Source organism: Grammomys surdaster, unplaced genomic scaffold (genome assembly GCF_004785775.1).
Source record: "Grammomys surdaster isolate TR1022 unplaced genomic scaffold, NIH_TR_1.0 269, whole genome shotgun sequence".
NCBI classification, from domain to species: Eukaryota; Metazoa; Chordata; class Mammalia; order Rodentia; family Muridae; genus Grammomys; species Grammomys surdaster.
Window position 1 is genome coordinate 1,463,290 of NW_021604710.1, and position 25,405 is coordinate 1,488,694.

Consider the following 25,405-nt stretch of genomic DNA (forward strand, 5'->3'; position numbering starts at 1 on the left):
TTAAAACTAGATCATAACGTACAGACAATGGTAAAAACCATACCAAAGGCACTGAGAAATGGGTAGGAATCCTTATAATAGCTGGCCCAATTGAAGAGTAAAACTTGTTAAAGTTAGTAAATGAACAGAATTGAACATCTTAAAGTCTTATTTGCATCTTCATGAAGTGTTTCATACACTACAACAGCCTTGGGAAAGAACAGAAGCTAACAATCTAATACAAATGCCCCTTTGAGGATTCCTACATTCCGAAACTATTGCAGACTTTCTAGACAGGAAGCTCAATCACAAGTTGTGGCTAGAACATCAGGCTTTGGTTTTTTGTTTGTTTGTTTGTTTGTTTGTTTTTGGTTTTGTTGGGGTGATTGGTTGGTTTTTGTTTCGTTTTTGTAGTATATCCATAGAAATAAGAGACGTGAAGTATGCTCGAACCTTGGCAGATAGAGTGGCTATAACTGTAGAGCCACAGAGGGACTGTTACTACTTAGCCTGGTATAGCAGATGAAACCCAGCGCTTGCTGGCCTTGTCAGCTGGTCAGTGGGTTTGGTTCAACCACATCTTACTCAATGTGAAGACTCTGAAGGATGTTTTATTTGAGTTTATTATAAACTTTTCCAAATAATACATGCACAAGGTAAAAAAAAATAGTACAGAGGAACTTGAAATGAAAACACGGTTTCCCACCCCGCCCTCCTTCTCTAGTCTCATTTCCTAGATGCTTTTAATGATATCTATTTTTGGATCTTCTGGTGGCTAGCTTTCTACCTCTAAATAACATGTGTGAACAATAATCTCTTGACTTATTAACATTAGACAATCTTTAATCTTTCACCATTACAAAAGATAAGGATTTAACGTACACCACCTCTACCCTTCACCTGCCTATCCTTCTCCAAATGCTTGGTAGATATTCTTCTGTGGGTCTAATTTATAGCATTGACCAGCACACTAACTATGCAACTGTGTTCCATTATCTGAAAGACAGCATCTTTTCATTCCTACTTTGAATATTTAAGTAGCCCCATTTTTTTCCTTCTACTTCTCTTCTCTTAACCAATTCAGCCTCTGCTTTCTGCGTCAGTTGGTCAACATCCCTTTCCATCTCTGCTCTGGGTGTAATATTAAGCTTTTTAGGCTTTGTTGGTTGGCTGATCAAAACATTGAAGATCTATAAGTGGCATCTACATCATTTGGGCTATTAAAATACATTTACCAAGCCAAGTGGAAGAAGCTTGTTTTCTCTACACTCCCAATGCCATGCATGATGCCTGCCTGTATCAAGGGAAGGAAGCATACCTACTGCTGATGCCCAATCAGGTCTCTTCTCATACTCCATGAGTATTTGAAATCCTTTCTCATTCTATTTTCCTTCATGGTTTAGCCAAAATTTCTTAACATTCTGTTTAAATTTTGTGATTAAAGACTATAGGCCTTCCATATCTCCAATGTCCCATTTCCTCAGTGCTACTCTGACACATTCTTCACAGAGCCCAGTGTAGTGCTCTCTTCTGATATCTACCACTCTAGACTAGACAGAGACATCCTGGGTAAGGGCCACTGGTCTCCAGATCTTCTTTTTTGAATATATATATTTATATATAGGATTCACCTGCCTAAAAGTGTTTTTCTTTTTACATTACTCTTGAGGGTCTATACTATATGGAACTCTGGGAACAAAAGTTTTCAAAACTCAACCATTGGTTCCTTGACTTCTAGCATTAAGCACTGCTGCTGAAGTTCACAGATTATTCTCAGGTTTGCTTCAGCTGTTTTTCTTTCCCTGGGCACTTTCAACATGTTCCTTCTAGCCCCACTGTTCCAATTTTTCTTAAGACTATGCCTAGATGTGGTTGGTACCAGGTGCCCTCAATCTGATATTCCTCAAGTCTTCCTTGCTCTTTCACTGTCTATGCCATCTCTGCCCGTCTTCTAGAAACTCCTAACAGTTAAACAGTGATTGTCTGTTTCCCTTTCCTTCCTTCCTATTTTTTGTTATTTCATTTTGATGCATGTCTGGGGAGATTCAGTCTATTTTGTTTTCCAGTCTGTCTGCTGAATATTTTTGGCAGTCTAGTTTTGCTTTTAAAATTTTCTCTTAGTATATTTGTAATACACCTCAAGTCTCTCTGGGGAAATGGTCAGAATCTTACAGATTATTTTTATAAATTATGTTTCCTTTAGTTTATAATTTTTTTCAACATTTTTATGTCTAAGTGGTTATTTTTCTTATGCTTCTCCCTTGGTCCCTTCCATGTATGAAAATTTCTATCAGGAAATCCACACTGAGAACCTTTGTTAACTCCTGTTTCTCCAGCAAATCTCTGCTACACCTCGAACCTGTGGGCATGTGAGTTAGGGTCTCAACTCAGAGAAGAAAATCACCTGCAGGCTAGTGGGGCACTTACTTCCATGAAAAGAATATCATTTGGAGTACTAATTCTTTACCTCTCCTCAGGTGGTTTATTCGATTTCTTTATTTAAACAACAATAACAATGACAGTTTCACTAGTATCAATGGTATGTTTTCTCTGTTCTATGTACAAGAGTTGGGGCTGAGTAGAACTAGGGTTCAATTTACAACTGGTACAATTATTTAGTAGCTAGAGTTTTCTAGTGCTCAAGTCTCTTTGGGGTTCCAGTGTTTGGATCAGTGTATTCTGTCTGAAATGGACATCCATGTTTCCCACTCTTTATTTCTCTTCACTTACTTTCTCTCTTCCAGACATTTGTTGAGATCTTCTCCAACCAAATGCTTTTAGTTTCCTTTGCTGAGAGGTCACAATTTTCTTCTGTATTCCTGGACTTCGGTTTCAGCGGGGCCTAGGAAAGGAGGGAAGGCAAACTTACATGTTTAGTCCATCATCTAAAATCTGGAGTACCACTGGAGACATTGACAGGGAAAGAGCATAAGTAACTTTATTGAAAAGCTCTCAGGCTTGACTGCTGAAAGGAGATGAAAGGGGTGGGAGTGGGAATGGAGAAAACTTACTCTAAAAGATTGAGGATCTTATTGTCTCTCTGAGAAAATGAAGCATCTAGGACTTTGGGAAGTCAGAGACTTCAATAGTGAGCTATGTTATTTAAAATCTAATAAACAAAAAATTGCTTTCATGGTACCCAGGAGAGAATAACAATCTAAATAATCAGAACTTAGAAGAGTCTCCTGATGCTAATGACTCACACTTTTGTACTAGGAAGCACTTAGGGAACCCGATTTAAATTCTTCCTCTCCACTGATGTTTGGAAGAAACAGAGTCTTAATTGTCCTGATAAGTTTCGATAGAGGCTAAGTATATACAGCCCAGACTCTGGCAAGCAGGAGTAAAAATGTTCTGTGTTGCTCATTTGTTTATTTGGTTATTCAAAGCACCACAATTATGAATATCCATACTGCAATCATAATGCATGGCCTCAAAATAATAGACCTATGACTACTAGAAGTAGAGTGTTACACAGTTTATTTAATCTCCCTAAAATTCAGCTCTTTTATTCCTAAAATAAGAGTAATAATAATTTCTACTTCATTATTGAGACAATTAAATGGCATAACTTACATATAGGGACCAATATAATGCCTGGCATATATATGTATTATCAATATGTGATGATTGATAATAATTATTTTAAAGATGTTGAAATTCCCTCTATGATAGATATATATGAAATAAATCTAGAATTGCGAAGTTGTATAATAAAGACCTGTGCGCACAGCTCTTGCCTGTGTGCGAGCACACACAGACACACACAAACACACACAAATTTCTTTTAGTCTCTGCATTCACTCCTTTACAAACTATATAATAAAACAGATTATACTAAAATAAGTAAATAAAAAGAAGTCATAAAACTGATTGTGTACAGCATCAATCCTAGATATAACATTAATGAAAATCATAAAAGGAACTTTAAATGAAATGGGGAAAATCAAGAGATCTTTGAATGTATAGCAATTAAGTGAAAGTTAGGTTAGCTCTGTGGAATTCCTTGTTCCAAAGTGAAGCTTTCTATATATGTATAATCAGTAAACCCCCACAGCAATTATGTTTTAAATCTATCACTGTGGGAATATAAACACCATTTAAAAGCTGGGTGACTATTGTTTTCTAAACAATGTCCATTGATGGCTAACCACTATCTTAGGATTGTTCTAGTTTTTGTCAAGATCCCTTCTCTGGATTTTATCAAAGCAGGAATTTAAGCTGAGAGAACTGGGTGAAGAGGTCAAATGTAAGCAGCTGTAAAAGACAAAAGAAAAAGGACTACATTGTGAGCGCAGGTGTGGCTCACAATGTAACACACCTGCACACCTGTAACACAGCATTTGATGCCGAGGATGAAAGACCATTGCTTTGGAAGTCAAAAAACCCTACCTATCATAGAGAGGCGCTGTCTCACGCAGCCAGCAAAATACTCCAATGTAACTTTAGAATCCTTCCTTTAGATTCATAAAGCAATATACCAGAATTATTATAGAGGTTGAAATGTATAGTATAGGATAGGATAGGGTAGATAACAGTTCTTTCTTTTAAGTTGATTTAGTGTGTTTGTGTGTGGATCATAGAACATATGTGGAGGTCAAAAGACAATATGCAAGAGTTAGGTCTCTTCTTCCACCATGGGAGTTCTGAGGATTGAATTTGTTTTGGGTCTTGGCAGCATGTATCTTTACCCACTGAGGCCTCTCTCTGGCACTCGAGAAGAGTTACGTACTGTATATGTCAAAAAATGCAAATGATTGTGAATGTGGTTGGTCTGTAGAAATGATAGATATTGGAGGAGACAGATATGCTTTGCCCAATTCAAGTATTAAAAATATACTCATATTACAAGGTATCTTGTTGATATATGTAGGTTTTATATTTTATGTATCAGTTTAAGAAACTGAAAGTTTATGGCTGTGTCTGCTAATAGCACCTAAAACTAAAGTTTAGCCTCAGAATGTTGTTGGGTTAATTAGATAACAAAAATGGCAAATGACGTTTTCTCAGTACCCACTAACCTCTGTAATCACTTTTAGAGACATTGTACAACTCCCAATAATCATATGAATCATAGCTCCCAATGTATAGGATGAGGCTATAAACTCAGAGAAGTCAAGGATCTCGCTGGTAGCATGCAGATGGTCAATGAAAGACCTAGAATTTGGGCACAAGGAGTCTATGAGAAAGGCTGATGTTAACTTCTGGGCTGTGGGAGCTAATGGGCCAGCATGAAATGGAGCAATCCTTTAGATGGCATCCACTGTGTAGTACACAGGCTTCTTCACAACCATCAGTCAGACTCTCCATGTCCACCCCAAGAGGCGGAGACTTTAACACCTATCCGAAAGCCAAGGAAGCCAAGGGAAGGATTGCCCTCTCTGGCTCGTCAAGATGGTGGGATAGAAACAAACTCCCAAACTCCCAGCACTAGGCCAATATAGGGTCAGCAGGGTGCCTGACAACTGAGAAGCAGAGGGGTCAGCCTCATGAGGACAGGCCTCGTTCCTAAAAGCTTCTGGCTTTATTCTGTGCTGTGTTCTTAACCCACTTCCTAAAGACAGAAGTCGGTCATAAGACACAGGAACCATGAATTAAGAGGAGAAAGCCAGAACTTTAGAAGACAGAGGCAGAGGACTAAACCCGCACCTCTGCCTACCTCCCCAAACCTCTCTACCTGCAACCTCGATGGGCACTCCTTACATCTGTGTGAGGAGGTACAATTTCATTATATTTTCTTTCCACTCAGGCAGATAGGCCAAGCTTGTAGCCACTTCCTTATGGATAGGCCAGCCCCAGGCCTCAAAGAATGGAGCCAGGTTCTTCTGCACTTGCTTGGAGAACATCTTGACCCACAGATTCATTTTGTCGACATTGTCTGTGGACGAGTTCGGGTTCGTTGTCTGGTTTCTGTACTCAGTGAAGAGACGAATAAATGGCTCCCAACCAAAGGCCTCTTGGAGCTAGAAAGGGAAAATTGGAAGTAGGTGAGACATACAAAAAGAAGGTCCAATACACAAGTGAGCTTAATGAGGTCACCCTGCTAAACTTTAGCTTTGCATCCATCACTGAGCATTTTGTGTGCTGGCCTCATGCCTTCCTCTCATTTACTAATCGTAAGAAAAATGCTGAGGCTAGCACAGTGCTTGCAGACCCTCCGTGAGGGATGGACAGAGAAGCGGTTCCAGTGGTCAGTGTTTCCCGCCACTGTCACTGTTCACTCGTTCATGAGATCATGAAGGGAGTAACATGATTTACACAGAAGGATTTAAAACTTGCTGGGGTGGAACAATCCTCATTATCTTTCCCAGATGCAAGGTTAAATTCCAATAGCTTGGAAGTCCCCACAGTCCTCAGTCATCCTCACACTAATTCACAAGGCCACTAAAAACGGCCTTAGGAAAAGGAAATGAATCAAGAAGTCTCTAGACAGTCTAGTTAATTAGAACAAAAAATGAGCTCTAGAACAACAACGACAAAAAAAGAGCATTAGGAAGTGTCACTGGAAAGAGTCACATGGCTTCTTTAACAGTGACTTTCATGAGACTATTGGAAAGAGCCCAGGCTAGCCAGGGTCACAAGGCTTTGCAGTTAAGGGGCCACGTGGTAGTCACCAGAGCCAACATGTCTTCATTTCCTGAATGAGCACAGTAACTCACATAAGAAGAAAGTAGCAGTGGGCATGGACAGAGAAGGATTTGAACAGCTGGAAGAATCAGAATAAATCATGCCTGGCTTGAATCTCACATGACGTCACTCCCCAGAGTAATCTAGGGCCTGATTTCAGCCACTGGGGCTGAAAACTAGGGCACTGAATGACAGTTCAAAGGCAAAGTGAACCTCCAAACCCAAGGCAGAGAGGAATCCTGGGTTGCCTACCTAGGGCGGAATCTGTGGCAAAGCAAAGTCATAGCAAGGAGACTGTATACACACCTAAGGAAAAATTGGATCATAGCCCATTATAGAATATGTGATGAGGGTTGCCTGATAACAACTCAGTAGGAAAGGTTGGCTTCAGTCATTGGTATGCCTGGCTTTAAAGCCACAGAGGAAAAAAAAAGTGTATTTGTAGTACTCCATGTGCCTCAACCAGGTTTAAGATTTGTTTTTAGCGCTATGCTTTTATGCCTCTTGATGGGAGTACAGCTGGTATCATTAAGTCAGTTCAGGGCTGTGCACTTTGTAATGTCATACAAAATGCCGAGAGACACCATTACATGCTGTTATCCCCAGATTCTCTCGTTCTCATGTAGCTGAATGTGGAAGGCCGATGCAGCGCTGGTCTCCGGAGTCACCAGCTTATCATCTAATCATGCGGCCTTGGTAGTCCCACATGTCCCATTGCCCTCCAGTCTTTCCCAGTACCTGTAGGTATGTTTCCAACGCAGTCCAGGCATTCCAGTTTTTCACACTGGGTCCCTTGCTCAAGTAGATTCGGACTCTCTTCTCCCGAACAGGGGGCCATAGCGCAATATTGGCACGGCCTCGAGGTATGCCCAGGACCGTTTCATGCACATAAACACACCACAGGTTGCATGTGGCTTCTGTAGTGTGTGGGGGGAACTCCCACTCCTGCTTCTGCTGGTTGCGGCCCAGCTCATGCACAGCACCCCACAGCCCCTTGGACCGGATGAGCTTCTCACTGATGAGCTCCTGTACGGACTCCAGATGACACATGATGGGGTACCCTGCATGCATCCAGCCTGGAGGCACAGAGGAAAGAGAGAAGGTCAGAATCCTCCCAGCTTGAGGAAGGATCAGAGGAATCAGAGGGGTCAGGTACATATCATGAGAATAAGGCCCATCACAGCCTGGGATTCAGGAATGTGTACAGATCATAGAGCCTATAGGGGTCTGACTGAGATCCTTGGCATATACATTATGGCTGAGTAGCTTGGTGTTTTGGTGGAAATCCTCACAGTGGGAATGGGGGCTGTTCTTGACTCTTTTGTCTACTTGTGGGACCCTTTTGCCCCTAGGTTGCCTTATCCAGCCTTGATGTGATGGCACATGCCCGGTATGTAGCTTATTATGCTGTGTTTGGTTGATGCCAGATCCTGAAAGGCTTGCTCTTGTTTGAGAGGAGCTGGAGTGGGATGGAACTGAGGGATAGAGGAGGTAGGAAAGAGAGATGGGGCAGGGGGTAGAGACAGGGATGGGAGAAACTGGTCAGGATGTAATATATACGAGAGGATAAAAAATACTTTAAAAACAAACAAAAGAATCCTCCTACCTCACCACTAAATGTGTCTTTGAACCATTTCTTTTCCAAAACGTCCAGTAGCCCCAGGCTCTTCCTAACACCCATACTGTTCTAGGACACCATCCAGGCCCAGACAGTCACACGTTTTCCCCTCTGCTCATTCTGCACTGACATTGTCACCTTTCTTATGACTTGAGCCCTGGGGAGGACAGGTTGCCGAGGACCGTTCGTGCTGTTATGTGAGGGTCCTGCTTTGGGGAGCAGGGTGGCGATGCTATCCATGTGAGGGTGTGTAAAGGGTGCCTCCACCCCATTCGTAGCTATGTAATTACCTACATTGATACAAGATTAGTCATGCATTGTAAAAAAAAAAAGATCTAGAGAACTTTTGATGGTGCTTCCATTTTGTAGCCACAGCCTCTGTTTAGGCTTCTTGGTTCATTTTTAAATAGCTCTTTGTTCAGAGTCTTCGAGGACTCTCAGGTAGGCCAAGGCCTTCTACTATATTTTCCCACTTCTTAAAATTCCCTGGGAAGTACCTCTCTTGCTGTCTTTGATGATACTTCTTGACATGCTGATGTAAGCTACTCATTTGGTATGCAATGCCTACCTTTCCCTTAAACAGCAAGGAATATATCTACACGTCTTGTTAGCAAAACATTTTTACTCTCCTTGCCTTCCAGCTACAAGGCTGTGGAGAGAAGGGTACTTGGGGGCGCACACACACAGCTTCCGAAGTACTCACCTACTGATATCTGAACATCAGCCACTATCCTCTGTGGCAGACGCAAAGGGAAGTGCTCGCCTCCCAACCTAGCTACAGCGTGCATCATCTCATCCCAGAGGCGGAGCAGTGGCTCAGGATTCTCCAGAGTTCGAAGATTTGCAGTGGGCACAGTCAAGATGATGTTGTCAGTGGCCAGTTCTCCCCATGGACCTGGATATTGCAGGAGACGCCTCTTCCATTCTTCCTTGGTTGTCTCCCCTATAAAGAGAGGCAATAGAAATATTGCCTTGAAATATCTTTCTTCAAAATCCCTTATGTTAAAACATGCATACAACTCTGACTCCAGATGAGAGCCACAAGTTAAGAAACAACCACATCTCCTTTCTCCACCCCTTTTGGAAGCCCCTATGGGTGTGATTTACTCATTTTTCTTGGCACCAAAGCAGAACTTAAAGAAACTAATCACCTCCCTCCACTGGTCTACCCCTGTCTCCTGTACTGTGTAGCCCCAGAAACGTCTTCATTTTCAGCTCTTCCCACCTCTCAGTGTGAACCTTACAGTGTCTACTTACCTAGCTTGTAGAATGGAGCACGAACAGCCCCCTTCACTGTGAAGGGCACAGAACCCAGTTTGCTATGCTGAGGCACAATGATATAAAGCAGACCACCCCAGAGGCAGGTGATTGATTTCCTGGGCTTGTCCAAGCAACACCGGTTAATCACAAGGGGGCCTCGGAACAGCTTGCTGGCCCTGGTCAGGTCATCAGTATGACAGCCAATTTGTATCTGGAGCAGAGAAATCACCCTCAGTCACAAGGAGGATGTGAGTGGCACAAGAGCGCATAGGAAGTAGACTCAGAAGGGTCATTAGGTTATGACCCCCATATACCATTGACGACGTCATGTATGATAGTACTGAAATTGTAGCATTTCTTGAGTTCATATGTACTAGGTTATGTGATGGAAAGTAAACTACTGTTCACCAACTGAATACCTACAAAATGTCAGGGAACCTTCCATGTGAGGCCTTTCTTAGTCTTTATTGTATGACATAAGTTAAAAGAACAAATTTTAAGAGCAGAGGTCACTGTTCTGAGGTAAGATGGTTTAGCGTCCTTGGCTTTAAGATGTATCATTTTGATATATTTTGTAATATAACAAAAACACATATTTTTCACCATTAAGAAGGAAATGGTGCTTAAAAACTGCCCCTAACCGCCAGTAGCATTTTACACAGACCACCTACAGTGCCAATTGGGATAGCAAGACCATTTGAATTCTGCAACATGTGGTGAGATGGGCAGTAGCCTTACCCTCAGATCAGCAGAGGCAGCAGCTTCAGGCAAGGAGACATCTACGACTTGTCTTCCAGGTATGTAGAGTCCAGTGCTCATCCAGCAGTATCGAGTGCCTGCCAAAGCACAGGAAGGGTAGGCTTCATCCCTGCTCCAGTTTCTCCACAAACCCCTCACAACTTCAGCTGCTCCTTTCCCTACCAGATTACTGTGACCCTTTCAAACACTGCCTGATACCCGACCCCAATCATCTTGAAGAGGAGGGCAACGGAGGACAGTGATGACCCTCTGCAGGTGATCCAACCTGAAACACTGCAGCAATCTCATGTCCCTGTTTTGCAGTTGCCCATAAAATCAAGCTCCCATCCTTTTGCCATACCTGGATTGGTGCAATTGACATTCACGGTGATGGGAGACGCTGAGGGGCGCAGGTAGCGGCTGCTGTACACATCTTCAATTTCTGGGATCAGCAGTGAGAGGTCACATCCAGAGTGGGCCAGACCTGTGGCCAGGGAAAGCATAGCTCCCCTACAACAGTCATTGATGACCGGGTTCTCTCTGGTTGCCACTGGAAGCCGATAGCGGCTTAGCAGCTTCCGCAGGAGTCTGTGCACAGACATGTAAGCAGGGATCTCCTCTGCAGGAATCTGCAGAAAAGTTGCCCCATCTGGGCCCAGCTTGGCTAGCCAGCCCTTCTCCACATTCCCTCTCCTCCTGCCCATTATCACTTGGAACTCTGCTAGGGTAGAGCGGAAGTGATAGGTCCTTGTTCCTGCTTTAGGGATACGGTAGGGTCCTGGACTGAGGCTTTGGCTTGTGATGCTGATACCAAAGGCGTTGAGGAGCATGTTTCCTGGGAATCGAGCCAGAGGGGACACTCCTGGGTTCTTAAAAGACCACCACCAGGCTTGGGTTCCAACAAACAGCCCACCCCCCTCTGCTACAAACTCCTGTAGTTCCTTAATTCCCACCTCACTTGTGGGTTCGAAGCAATAGACACTTGCGTCACTGGTCAGTTGGGGCTCAATGCTGGTGTCTATACCCCCTACTGCGAGCAGACCACTTAGTGTTCTCAGCTCTGTCTGCACCACAATCTTGCCTCTGCGGCCACCATCCAGCCAGCGGACAGCATTGACCAGAAAGGGGCCGAGTTTACCCACTGTGAATAATACCCTATGACCAATTACAACCACCCGACCCCGGCCATAACGGGCAGCAGCTATCACACAGCCATGGTAGATATCTAGCCCCAAAGCAAAAGCCAAAGACCCATGAACTAGAAGCTGGGATGGGAAGCAGTCCGAGTTGGTGATGTCTAGGTCTATGATGCCACGCAGAAGCTCATCTCTGTCTTCTGAGAGGTCATCGTCACAACTGCAAAAGATAACACACCTGATTAGAAAAACCAGTCTCCTTTTAGTTCCTTGAACACTGCCTGCTACACAAGGGTACCACTGCTTTAACTAATACTGTTTACAGTTATTGTAGAAGATTTGGGAGAACTAAGTGGGTGAACATTTTTTGGGAAGGAGACACAGATGTCTATTAATTCTATTATGTTAATTTTCAAATCACCATTTCTTTGAGGAAATTCTATGGAAAATCTTGCTGTGTGTCTCCGATGCTAAACTTCAGATACCACATTCTAGACTTAAGTTCATGTTTATTCCCACCCATGTATTCAGGATTGCAAAGAATTAGGTGAGGAATTATGTTTTTATTCTTAGAACGAGTCGTACTGATCCATTTCACACCATTAATGTGATAAAAGAAAAGTCTATGGGAAACAGAGTTCACTGTGTCGGAGAAGAGTCAGCATCTTAGAAGTTGGGCTGGGGTCAGTCATTAGCCTTATCTCTCACGAGACCTGTGGTTCCTTAGTGGGAGGAGTACCATTGCCTACATCTAAAGCTTCACCTGTCTGTTGCTTGCCCAACAAGAATGCTGGAATGCTGTGGGGTTTTGCTCAGCCCTGGTGTTTTTCCTATGCATAATGCACTCCCTTCCCTGCTGAGATCCTTAAGCCACCTATAAATGCCAAAGGGAGACTGAGTCCTGGATGCTTAGGATGACCTCCACACACTTGCAATTCCAGAATTGAATCTGTCACTTCTGTTAGGGATCAAACTATGGCAGTCATGTGTCAGGATAAAGACAATGGGTTGGAAAGTCCTTGAAAAACTAACATAGAGCTATCACATGACCCAGGCAATTCTCCATTGGGTATGTACCCAAAGCAAGTAAGATCAGTGCCTACCAGACTCTCATGTTCCTTGAAGCATTTTCACAATAGCTGAGGTAAAGAAGAAAATCTCAGTGTATGCGTTGGTGAGAGGATAGCTTGTTATGTGAAGTTTTGGTGAGAACAGTATTTAATTTCCCTTGGGTTATACTTAGGAAGAAGATGGCTGAATGATACCATTTAGTGGTCCTGTACATTGTCTTCCACAAGCGATCTTTTCTTTTCTTTTTTTTTTTTTTTTTTTTTGGTTTTTTGAGACAGGGTCTCTCTGTGTAGCCCTGGCTGTCCTGGAACTCACTCTGTAGACCAGGCTGGCCTCGAACTCAGAAATCCACCTGCCTCTGCCTCCCAAGTGCTGGGATTAAAGGTGTGTGCCACCACCGCCCAGCGCGATCTTTTCTTAATGCAGGATTGCAAGTAATTTTTTTTTCTATGCTGTAATTTAGAAGTTTTTCAATTTTTCTTTTGTACTTGGGTCTAGACCTCTTTTTGAGTATTTTGTGTGAAACTGGTTAAGGATCAAAGTTCATCTTTCCATAAGGGTATTTAGTTCTTCCTGAATCATATGATGAAAACACTGCTTTTTCCTCATTGAGTGAATCTCTCTGGACTACATGGTCTGTTTCAGCAACTGATTTGTCTACCTTTATGCCAGTATCAGAACTGATTCTGTTTTCTTCTGACCTGCACACATGTGCTTGCACATGCCCTTCCATCTTCCACATCCCTTTCATGTAAATAATAATAATAAATAATAATAAATTTTAAAAAGTTTGTGAGAGACCACATTCATAACTTTATTACAATATATTGTACAATTGTTAGATTTTTATTAGTATCTATTGTTATACTAATAATGTACTTAATTTATAAATTAAACTTTAGTATATTTAGGTATGTACAGAAGAGTCCATTTTCCAATTTTTAATATCTATGCCTCTTTTTCTTGTTTTATAGCACTGGTGGAGTGCTTTCAACACAATGCCTTAGTAAAAGGAAGACCATAAGTGTTACTCTTGCTTTGTTCTCATTTCTAAGGTAAAAGCAGTCACCATTTTATCCTTAATAATGTGTATGTGTGTATGTATATATATATACATACACACACACACACACACAGACACACACACACTTGTAATCCTACACTTGGGGGTGGAGGCAGCAGGATTTATGGAGTTCAGGGACAGATTTGGATGCACAGTACTTCATCAAGACCAGCTTGTGTTCTATGAAACCCTGTCTTACAAAACCCAATGACACAAAATAAAATTAACAAGACAAAGTGAGAAGGTTTCTAGCTTCATGCCTCTTCTCAGATGGAAGGCATTCCTTTTTATATGGAGTCTGTTGATATGTCATCGTGATTGACTATGAAATCTTGTTAAGCGTTTTGTGTGCATCCATTGAATTGCATGATGTTCTCATTTTTAACATTATCGTGCTAAATTAACTTGGCTTCTGATAGCTAAACCAGTAATTCATACCCACAATAACTTAATTTTGCTATGATATATACTAATATATTAAACTATTTCACTTATTAGTATTTAACCAAGAATTTTGCATCTATGTTAATAAGTATTAGTCTATAGGTTTCTTTTCCTTAAGGAGTCTTTTTCACCTTATTTATTTATTTATTTATTTATTTATTTATTTATTTATTTATGTGTGTACTCATATGCAAATGCCAGAGGGTCGTATCATGTTATGTACTTTCCTCGATCACTTTCTGGCTTATTTTCTGAGACAGGGTGGTTTGTGAATTCAGGCTCATCAATTGAGCTGGATCACCTGGGCAGCAAGCCCAGTCTCTCCTGTTCTTCTTTCTCAATGTTCAGATTACAGGTATGTTATCCTGGCCGACTCCCCTCACCCCACCATGGAATTTAGGGAATCTAACTCAGGTCTTCATCATGCTTACATCACAAGCATTTTACCTACTCAAACCATCTCACCGGCCCTTTCTCTAATTTCGGTACAACAGAAATGTTGGTGAAGCAATAAAGTTTGGGGTGCTACATAGTTACTGGGGTTTTAAATGTCTTCTAGATATTGTCACTAGAGATATTTCTGCGCACTTCATGTTCAGATGTTTATAACTCATCTTAACATGTAAAGCTGAAATTTATCTTAAGAAATAATATCTGACACAGAATATATTCAATAAACTCTGGAATAACTAATGGGTAAATAAACAAAAAGAGATTGAACTTCTTGTAGAAGCCCCAACTCTGAGTTAAAATCAAACAAGATTACTTCTTACCAAAAAATATAGGATACACGGATTGTCAGGTACACAGCTAAGAAATGTTCACTGAATGCTAATTAATTGTTGCATATACAACACTGTGTGTGAATAAAACAGACTTGGTAATACTCTCCACGGATCTCCAGTGAAGCTTGCCCTGTACCCAGCATCAGCTTCCTCCATTCTCACTTAGACCTTTTGACTCTAGGGGTAAACATCTTCTAATGACCACCATTAGTATATAGAATAGTGTTGTCTCTTTTCCAGCTCAATTTCTGAATGCACAGCTTCCTGGTTCCATCCTAACTGCACGTAAAGATTTCAAATGCTACTCACAGCTCTCCTGACACTGGCCCAGAGGGCTTTTCTGTTTTTTGGTTTTTTGTTTTTTTTTTTTTTCCCCTAATAGTTTCCTTTACCTGGCAAAGAAACTTCCTATGAGCCTTCCTACATAAAGCAGGCCAATTCTTGGGGTCAACGGTACTTTTAAGCTAAGTTCTGAGGAATATCATAGTCAAAATTCTTCTCCTCACAGAGCTAAACGAATTGTTCTGGGGGGACAGTGTCACTCCTCAGCCTCAGAGTATTAAAACAACTAGTTGACTGAGGCAAATACGTGTCTGAGTTTCGAATCCTTTTCTGTAAGCCTGAAACAACCTGAAGATGGAATCATGTTGGGTTTTTAGTATGAGGCCAACTTCCCACTATGGTAAGATACTCACCGAACTAAGACGGGTATCTTAGGCATCTTCTTGGAGACTTTATATAAGTTTGTGTCTGCTTTGTTGTCAGTGAAGTACACACCAGCCACACTGGTCACCAGATTCCCCGGAAACGCGAACAGAACTCTATCATCGTCGCCCTGGGGATCCCAATCCCAGGCTTCGCCTCCTATGAGCAAGCCCCCTCCACGTTTCACGAACTGGACTAGCTTATCTGTCATGGTTTCATTGTAGGCATCAATGCAGTAAACACCCAGGGAGTCATTCACTTCTGGCTCAATCTTTGCCTCTATTCCACAGCTCTCAAGGATTTTCACCAATGGAGCTAAAGATGAATGCACACCAATGGTTGACTCAGGGGAGGAACGAAGCCACCCAACAGCATTGACAAGAAAGACAAAGAGCTGGCTTTCCAACAAGAAGTCCTCATGAGCTGCCACTACCATGCGACCTCGGCCATAGGAAGAGGCAGCAATGAGGACCTGGCCCACGTCATTCACCATTATAGGAAATGAAGCCTCTCCAATAAGAAGCAGTTCACATGGAACAGAATCCTTGGGGATTTCCCAACTTGTGACTCCATTCATAAGGGCCTCAAAGGCAGCAGAGGGAGTTGCCATGGTTCTGTAGAGGAAAAAAAAAAAAAGACTCCATTTAGCAAAGAATGGTTAAACAATAAAAAATCAAGCAAGGTATTTATTCCACCAGGTATGGCAATGGCATCACTGTGATAAGACTCAGGATCCTCCCCATTTAGTCCATTGCCATCATTAGAGAGTATAGGATTCTATACCACCACAGAAGGAAGCAACATAGAAAGGGGAAATAATGATAGAATTCTGTCTCCCATAGGCAAAGTTTGAATTCTTAACCCGCTACCTACGAACACGACAGTTTGGAAATAGGATTTCTGGCCAGAGATGTTACCAAGTTAACAGATGTCATGCTAAATTTGGAAACTGAGCGACTGAAACATAGGTTAGAATGCCATTAGAAGACGAAGACAGGGAATGCTGTGATGTGTCTGCAGACCGAGGGACACCAGAGATTGCTGGCAAAATCTAGAAGCTGTAATAGAGGTATGGAAAAACTCTACCTCTGAAATTGTAGAAGAAATCAGTATTGCTCAAGTCTGGGCACTACAATTCTAACCCTCCAGAACAGTTGTTCTTAACCTTCCAGATGCTGCAACCTCAGTACATGTTGTTTTGACCCCCAACCATAAAAATATTTCATTTCTACTTCATAACTGTAATTTTGCTATTGTTATGAATTATAATTTAAATATCAGTCATGCAGGAGATCTGATATGTGACCCCTGGGAAAAGGTTGTTATATTCCCAATGTGGAGTTACAGTCCACAGGTTAAAAACCACTTCTCTAGAACTTGGAGGGAAAAAAATAGCATCACTATTTTGAGCCACCATAATTGTGATCATTTGGTATGGATGGCTTGAGAATGGTACAGTGGTCTAGCCTGCTCTCCTCCCACATCACTCTCATCCATCTTGGCTTCTTCTCTAGTCATATTAACCTCAGTTTGGAGCATTAGAATCTGACTGAATAGTCAGGGATCCCTAGTTTGGATCAGTCACAAGCTGAATAACTGGAACATGAAAGCTCTCCGTGGACGAATACCATATCCCAGACAAGAAGCAGAAAGCAGCAAGCTATGAGATTCTGGTAGATTCTTCCACGTACCCGAGACATGACTGAGGACGGTGTACCTGTGTACATCAGCTTTTAAATGTCCTGTGCTTCTTCACTGGGAGCATCCCCCCACGCTGCTCTCCAGTTTCCCAGCAGTGTTTAGTCTTGTGCGCATACCATACATTTGCACATATACTTGTTTGGTTAAGAGTAAATCATCTACTTTATATTTGTGAATAATATGGAATACTCACAAAATAGACAAGGTAGTCTAGTCTGTTGCTGGTTATTGGAACCACCAGGCTGAGTGTTTGTTGACTGTGGTTTCATAATTTTCCTATTTTGCAGCTAATATTAATGCTAAGACTGATTTTAATGACTATGGCAATTATTTTTACATATGTCTCTGGACTCCTGAAAGTCCTTGGCCTGCGGGCGATGACTTCTACAGCCATGTATGGAAAGAACTTTATCTCATGTAGCTAATAAACTCAAGTCTCAGTTGAAAGAGAACAGCGACTGCCTGTAGCCTGTAAAGGATCTGTAACCTACAGAAGCCTTAAAACTAGAGCTGTGTATTCTGGCACTCTTCTGAAACCCTAACATGTTGCCTCAGATAGAGGTAAACTGTGAGGAAATAAAAATCCTACTATGTTAGCCACCTTAGGTGTTGTCATGTAATGTGGCTGCCTCTGGGATCTGATGCAGTGGAATTCTGTCAGGAATTTAAGGCTAGTCTTAGCTATGTGAGACGCTGCCTCAGAAGAAAAACAAACAAAGCTTCCCTGGGGGTGGTGGCTGGGGTGGGGGTGTGGGGGGGAAGAAGCTTTTCTATGTAAAATTACATGAACCAGATGCTTTCAGCTGTTAAAATACCAGAGCTAACTTTTTACCCACCTCAGAGAATGTCTAAAGAATGCAGCCACCCGATACCTGGTTAGTGAGAAACCTGTCTTGCTCGCCCTTCCCGATGTCTACCGATGTCTACCGATGTCTACAAATAACCTGGCTAGCACATTGTACAGAGTCATAGTAATGTCCACTCTTCCTCTTCTTCCCATTTCCATCACAAGACCTGTCAATGACCTCAGTGTCCATCTGTCAGCACACTGTGATGAATCAGTTTGGTTCTTTAGTAATTCATGTCTAGACCGAAGGAATCTGGTGTCCAAGTCTCTCCAGGCAGTTTCTAGATTTATTATTCTGAAAGTACTCTAATAATATCTTGTCCTTGAAGAGAAATCCACAGAGCTTCTTCACCTGTATCCACTGGAGAAAACCTGACTCCTTTCTCCCAGTCTGACCTTCCCCATGGCAGAGTGGCAGCTCCAGCAAGTTTAAACCTGATTCCTGTCTCCTCCTGTCCTCCCTGAAACTACTACCCAGGACAGGCTCTGTTTCCTCTTCCAACTCTTTTTCTGTCTTCCTCTCACATCCCCACTGCTACTTTTCTGTCTAGGGAAACTACTGTTCTAGGTGAAGATGTACACAGAGGAGAAAATTCGAGACATTTTCTATGAAAAATTAATCAGTGCCATGAGTCAGGCAATGGGAAATACAATTAAGATAAATCAAATGGTGAACTAAGAGGAGACAAGAGTAGAGATGATGGGGAAGATGAAGGAAAATGAGAAGATAACTGGCTGACCCACCCATACTTCCTTGTAATAAAGATATGGGTCCATGGATGCTGAATGCCCTACAAAACTACAAATGGACACCGGTAAGTGAAACCCAAGAGTGGACATAGATCAAAGACAAGGGAGTTTCCTAGGATCATTGTTATGTATAAGGGTTCAGGATCTGAAATTCAATCACACATTTTCCATAATCTTCCTAAATTCTCCATTGTACACCATACAACATTCCCATTGCATATGTCCTCACACTAATACACATTCCTTTAAGAGCTGCCCATCAGACTCTTGTGTATTGGCTAATGCTTTCCACATTATGGGTAAACATGCAGTCAGAGAATATTATTCATATTCATATGTCTACCTCATTGGTCATTCTCTTAACTAGGCTCTGTGTTCGTGAGATAAATCTATTTGATATCTCTTTAGAATGAGCTAGGTAATACTTTCAGTGAGAATTTCGAGCCACTGTGTAAATTTTGAACATATTTTATGTGGTTAAGGCAATGATAACAGTGTAGCAACTGTAGAAATGACAGTCACTCCTTATCAAGTTTCTCATATTGTAACACCTTATTTATTAAATTCTGACAAACTTACAGGGTATATCTCATCACCATTTCTATTGTATAATTTTCTGGAGAAGAAAACCTCAGTCCTTTTCAGTGGTCAGGGAATTGGTCACTTGTTTAATATCACATAGACAGATAAGTGATGACTCTAGGATCCCAATACAGGAAATGCAGAACCAAAGTAGAGTCCTTTTAAAAATGTTTGTTTGTTTTATGTGCATGTATATATGTGCTATCCAGTTTTATGTCAACTTGACACAAGCTAGTCTGAATGGAGGGAAACTCAATTGAGAAAATGCCTCCATAAGATCCAGCTGTCAGGGCATTTTCTTAATTAGTCGTTGATAGGGGAAGGCCCAGCTGTTGTGGGTGGTGCCTTTCCTGGTAGAATGGTCTTGGTTCTATAAGAAAACTAGGTGAGCAAGCCATCGGGAGCAAGCCAGTAAGCAGCACCGTTCCATGGCCTCTGCATCAGCTTCTGCCTTTAGGTTCCAGCCCTGCTTGAGTCTCTGTCATGGCTTCCTTCAGTGACGGTCTATGAGGTAAAAGTATAAGCCAAATAAATCCTTTCCTCCCCAACTTGCTATCGGTCATGTTGCTTCATCATAGCAACAGTAACTGTAACTAGGACAACATGTTTCTGAGTAGTATGTGTGTTGATCATGTGCCTGCAGGAGCTAATAGAGGTTGGAAGGAGTTAGACTCTCCAGAACTGGAGTTACAGGTGGTTTTCAGTCACTATGTGTGTGCTGAGAAACAAACCAAAATACTCTCAACCACTGAGCAATTGCTCTACCTAAGAGTATGGTCCTTGGGCAATGTCAAATATATTAGTATTTGCTAAGTTCCAGGGGTTTTTGTTTGTTTGTTTTATTCATAAAAGCTCTGTGGAAGCCACAGGTGTACATAGCAGCCTCATCACATTAGGAAAGGAAGAGGTAAATAGTTTGTCTTCATATGAATTTTCATCCTTTAAATTGTATCCCCACGGTTGTTATCCTCTTTCGTTGGTGTTAACTGTAGCCCCCTTTGAACTTGTCACATTCTCTTTCAGGGGAAAGAGTATCTCAGGCGCAGCCTGTAGAATGGGGTGAAAGCAGGCACTCTAATCCCACCACAAAGCAGTTCTGTAGACTTAAACATGGCTTTTCCTGTGAAGGATTTATGGAAGGGGAGGTGGGGCCATCTTGGGAGAAGGGTCCTTCACAGCCTGCATTCCAGACCTCGAAACACAGACTTACATGTATGAGATCAGAGAATGCACTTTATTCCCTAGATGTATTTCATGGATGTCTGACTGAAAGGCACTGTGAAGATATGGGTACACCAGGGGATACTTCCAGTAATAGCTAGCCTGACCTTGTCAGAAACACAATTCTCTGTGTCTTCTCTTTTCCATGTCCTTTTTGCTCTAAGAAACTTCTCTTTTCCTTTATATATCGAATTTTTTCCCACAATGTCCATCACATTCTACTAAAGCAGTACTCCAATCGACTCAGTTCTTTCTTTTGCACTCCATCCTGGGACACTTTTCTCTACATCCTTATTAATTTGAACATAAGAAATCGTTCCATTCACACACATGAAAGAATGTTTAATGCATGTGGGGGAATAGACAATAAAATGATAATAACACAGTTAAAAAGTTAAACTTCCATGTACTTGATAAGATCAACAACATCACCACTCCCAAGAAAGTATTGGATCCCACCTTTCGACCCTCCTTATCCTCTACAGGAGTAAGATCAAAAACTTGGCTTTTACTGTTTCATATTCTCTTTACCACACTCCTTCCTGCATCCCAGGGGTGGCAACCTCTAGCTTCTTCATTTTTCTACTTTTTTGTTCGCTCCCATATTTGTTCGCTTTTCCCACTGGGTAACTAAGGACAAGGGAATTGAGGATTCTGACCCAGGAGTGACGAGACCCGCCCTTTGTCATAAGACAGTCAGGTGCTGCCTCCACCTAGCTGTGAGTCCGCTTGCCCCAGAGGGGTTCTGACAAACACAATGTGTGATAAAGGTCTTTCCACACCGGGGGCAGTCACAACGACGCAGGAGCCTGGCGAAGGCCCTCTCTCCTCTTTCCTTTCCCTCTAATGGCCAGTCTGTAGAGCATGTGAGTGACGTCAGGGTCTGCGAGCGCAGGAGGAGGGAGGTTCGGCTAACAGAGGAGGAGGGCAGCCAAGTGGAAAATCTCAGGCTGCGGATTCTCTAGGCCTCTGGACCAGGACTGCCCTCTCAAAACACACCCACACCCCAGACCCCTGTGAACAATGCCCAGTGGGCTAGCGATCTGGGTTCCAGTGACCCTGTTTGTCAGGTTCAATAAACCTTAGTATGGAATGGTGCTCTATCACCAGCTACCTGTGTGACAAGTACGCCCAGCCCCCTCCTCTGAAGGCGCTCATTAGATTAGATGTGGCCACCGCTGGTGGGGCCTGGCTGGAACTCGCCCACACAAAGCGGTAGCACACAGACGTCACTGTCAGACCGACGCCAGCAGCAGTAAGAACGCTTGGTCGGGGGTGTGAGTGGGAGGCTCAGGCACCAAGCAGAACAAATTGACCGAGAGAAGGTAGACAGGAAGCCCTAGGAAGCCTCTGCCCAGATCTGGACACACCCAGGCCCGCAGCGCCTAGGTCCCTCTCACAGGTCTCCAGCGTCCCCCGAGTAGAACTGGCTGCTCGCCCCACCTGCCTCCAACCCCGGACACAGCCCTGGTCACAGGCTCCCTTGCCCATGGCTGTTCCTGCGGGCCACTCACCCTGCGATCACACCAGGCAGCTGTCTTGGAGCTTCTAGGAGCGCACCAGAAGGATTCTCGGCAGAGCACCAAGGCGCCTCCGAGCAGCAGCCGAAAGCCTGGAGCTTAACGGGGAGGAGATCCGAGCCGGAGGAGAGGAGGGGTTCCCAGCCAGTCTCCTCCCCACTTCCTCCCGGCTGGAGTAGGAGCTCGAGGGGCGGCGCTTGGCAAGAGATGGCTCTTCTTTGTGTAGCTGGCTCAAGCGACTAGGCATTGATTAGAGACACCTAGAGGAGGTCTCGTCCTAGCGGTGTGGATGGTCATCTTTATTAAAACTTTTCTATTTACAAGTAAGGTAAAGGATGAAAAAAACGAGGCATGTACATTCTGCGACTTATTACATTCTATGCTTACACAGAACTTACATCCCTGTAAAGTTTAGGATGGATGGACCTTGGTATATTGCACAGGGAAACACAGGAATTGCAGGGATTGTTGAACATGCTTTCGATTTTGGGGAGGGGGAGATGAGAAAGGAAAGAGACCTTTCTAATTATCCATACTGTTTAATCTGGGAAGGCACTGCATACAACCTCACTGATCTCACTGTTAGGTGTGTGACTTTGGTAAATTCAAAATAAATTTCAAAAGAACAATAGACAGCTGAAGTGCATTGTTCCGGAAGTCTTTCCTCCCTGACAAGCAGGTAACCTCTCCTTAAGGTCCTATCTGTGTTGTGACTCCATCTGTTATGCTGCCAGGTCCAGCAACTAAAATTCGGAGGAGAATCAGTGGGACTGATTCAAGTCAAAAGTGACGCACGTTTTCAGCTGTGTGGTTTTAAGACACTCAACCTATACCTCTTTTATGTCCTGGGAGATGGGGGACCATAAATAAACACCTATAGCACAGATAGAAAAACTTAAACGGATGGGCTGATATTTGTTCTTAAGTGAATACCAGACATAAATAAAGCTGTGTGGTTATCTGACAAAATAAACATTCAGACAGCCCAAGATTCAGTGGTGTGTGTGTGTGTGTGTGTGTGTGTGTGTGTGTGGTGTGTGTGTGTGCCTGCCTTTGAATCCAAGTAGGGTTGTGATGCACACTTCCTTCCCTCATCTCTTTTTAATAGCATTTCTTCAAAATAAATAATATGAATGCCACACAAAGATCCTGAGGCAGATGAGCTCAGTGGTGGGGTTTAGTAGAGGGACCAGCTCGAACAAAATCAAATAAGCAGAGTTCAGGTCCCACCAGATAAAGACCGTTCAAGAGATAGCAAGTATAACCTTTTTTTTGGGTCCAGGTCCCAGGCTTCCCAGCTAAAAGAGGAGGCTGTTGACATGCTCATGAAGTCCCATCCTGATCTGAGATGTCAGGATTGACAATAAAACCTCTTAATGAGTTTAGGGGCAGTTGGCAGAGGTCAGAACTAAAACACATGCTGCATATGTAAAAATACACACAAAAGGTAAAAATTATATGGGAAGGGTACAGCCAATTTGCCTCCAAGGACTGGGCTATGAGGCTAGGTTTCAGGAAAAGGTCGTGGGGTGTTGGGTGGGGAATACGAAGGTGACAAAATGTCAGCATCTGAAGAACTACTTTTTCCTTATGTCACTTTTAAATATTTTCTAATGAAAAAATGTCTAAGGGCAGAAATTATCAGATTTTTGTTAATTAAGCTTGAGAGGGGAAAAATCAACACACTGAAAAAGAGCGGGAGAGGTAGTAACCGCAGATGTGGGAAAAGCACAAGAACTCTCTGTTGACAGAAACTAGCTTCCTGGACTCAACAAGCCCTGAGGCCAGAGCTCCCAGCTGGGTTAGCATTCCAGGCTCCCCCAGGACTTAGTAAACTTCAGTCTTCCACCCAGGCTGTGGCAGACCCCAGAAGCCCTTAACCTGGATCCTGTGCCGGGCCATACTATGGCTCTAGAAACCATCCTTGGAAGATTCACCATGGGTCCAGCAATTCCCGCATCCGGGCCACTAGCCCCACCCCAATGAAAGGGCGTCCATACTGCAGAGGTGTGACCAGGAAGTAGAACAGATGGCCTAGGGAAATGGTGGGTGGTGGGAGATGGGCTGCAGAGAAGATGTAGGAGAGGGCTGGTCCCGAGAGCCAATTGGCCACTTCGGGCTGAGGGCGGAGCTCCACCAGTCACTCCGGTTTGCCCAGGACCTTCTTAGTGTCAGTTTTTGACTCTAGTTAAGACCCCAGGCTAGGAGTTTATCCTGGGAGTGCAGCTGTAAAAACAATATAAACAATGACTGATTTTAAAGATTAACTCTCCCTATGTAGCCTAGGCTAGCTTTGACTTGTTTCTGCCCTCCTAGTGTTGTTAGACTATGCCTCCTTGTCCAGCTGCAACTAGTCTTCATGTTAAACAATACACAATTGTTTCCAAGCATGAATTGTATCTCTATATATTGACCAGTATTTAGGAGCCTTCTGGAGTACACGTGTTTCTCTTCCCACCCGTTTCTACCTTCCCTCCTTTCTTCGCCCTTCTCTCTCTTCCTTTTTATTTTCAATCACTCTTTTATTACTTCTCTTGTCTCCCTTTCTCTCCCTTACGAGATCATATTATTATATGCATACCATCACCTACATTATTAAATATTATTTTAAAAACATCTAATATAGTTAAATAGTTTTAATTTTATACTAGAAACATAAAGATTATATAGAAACTATGTATCAAAGTATTAGAATTAGTTACTTCGGACAAGAAAGTGAATTACTTATAAGTTTTGACACCTCCCTCCCCCATTAGTACTGCTAAAATAGTCTTGGCTGGCTTCCAACTCTTGAGCCTCACACCTCAGCCTCTAAAGTACTGGGATTACAGTCATGTATTACCATGTCTGGTATAACTGTGTAATTATTACTTTAAATATTCATTTTTAATGTACTTCATTAACATTTCAAGAATTATATTATTTAAAAATAGAAACAAATAAACCTAATCAATTAAAAACTAAATTAAATTGCCCAGGACCTTTTTAGTGTCAGTTTCTGACTCTAGTTAAGACCCCAGGCTAGGAGCTTATTCTGGGAGTGCATCAGGAAATAAATAATATAAACAATGACTGACTTTAAAGATTAACTCTCACTGTGTAGCCTAGGCTAGCCTTGACTTGCTTCTGCCCTCCTAGTGTTGATTTTAGACTCCTGGTAAAACTGCTGGTACCGACTTTGTGAAGCTTGTACCATATAGTTTTTTGAATTTTGTTTCTAGTCCTAACTCTTTTAAAACACTCAGCCTTATAGTCATGACATGGCTTTGTGCCATGCCCTGCTTGAACCTTGTCTCTGTAGCATGTGTTCTCAAGGGCAGAACCCTGGGGGAAAGGCACTTAGGCACCAAAAGCTGAA

At 42.6% G+C, this 25,405-nt stretch overlaps 1 protein-coding gene across 3 annotated transcripts in view; it reads right to left on the reverse strand.

The window, feature by feature from the left end:
- Window positions 1-570: 570 nt before the first annotated feature.
- Window positions 571-25,405, reverse strand: part of Tcaf1 (TRPM8 channel associated factor 1) — a 38,674-nt gene continuing 13,839 nt past the window's right edge. Inside the window, exons 1-9 of one of the 3 annotated variants that reach the window (XM_028776404.1) lie at window positions 22,042-22,139; window positions 15,417-16,040; window positions 10,584-11,578; window positions 10,223-10,320; window positions 9,482-9,695; window positions 8,928-9,167; window positions 7,345-7,682; window positions 5,683-5,942; window positions 571-2,821 (exon numbers count right to left, since the gene is read on the reverse strand). In XM_028776404.1, coding sequence (XP_028632237.1) covers window positions 2,812-2,821; window positions 5,683-5,942; window positions 7,345-7,682; window positions 8,928-9,167; window positions 9,482-9,695; window positions 10,223-10,320; window positions 10,584-11,578; window positions 15,417-16,036 — 2,775 coding nt within the window. In that variant the 5' untranslated portion in view covers window positions 16,037-16,040; window positions 22,042-22,139 and the 3' untranslated portion in view covers window positions 571-2,811. Of the gene's footprint in view, window positions 2,822-5,656; window positions 5,943-7,344; window positions 7,683-8,927; window positions 9,168-9,481; window positions 9,696-10,222; window positions 10,321-10,583; window positions 11,579-15,416; window positions 16,041-22,041; window positions 22,140-25,405 lie in introns of those variants that run through there. The other 2 variants (XM_028776406.1, XM_028776405.1) reach the window with 2 other exon arrangements.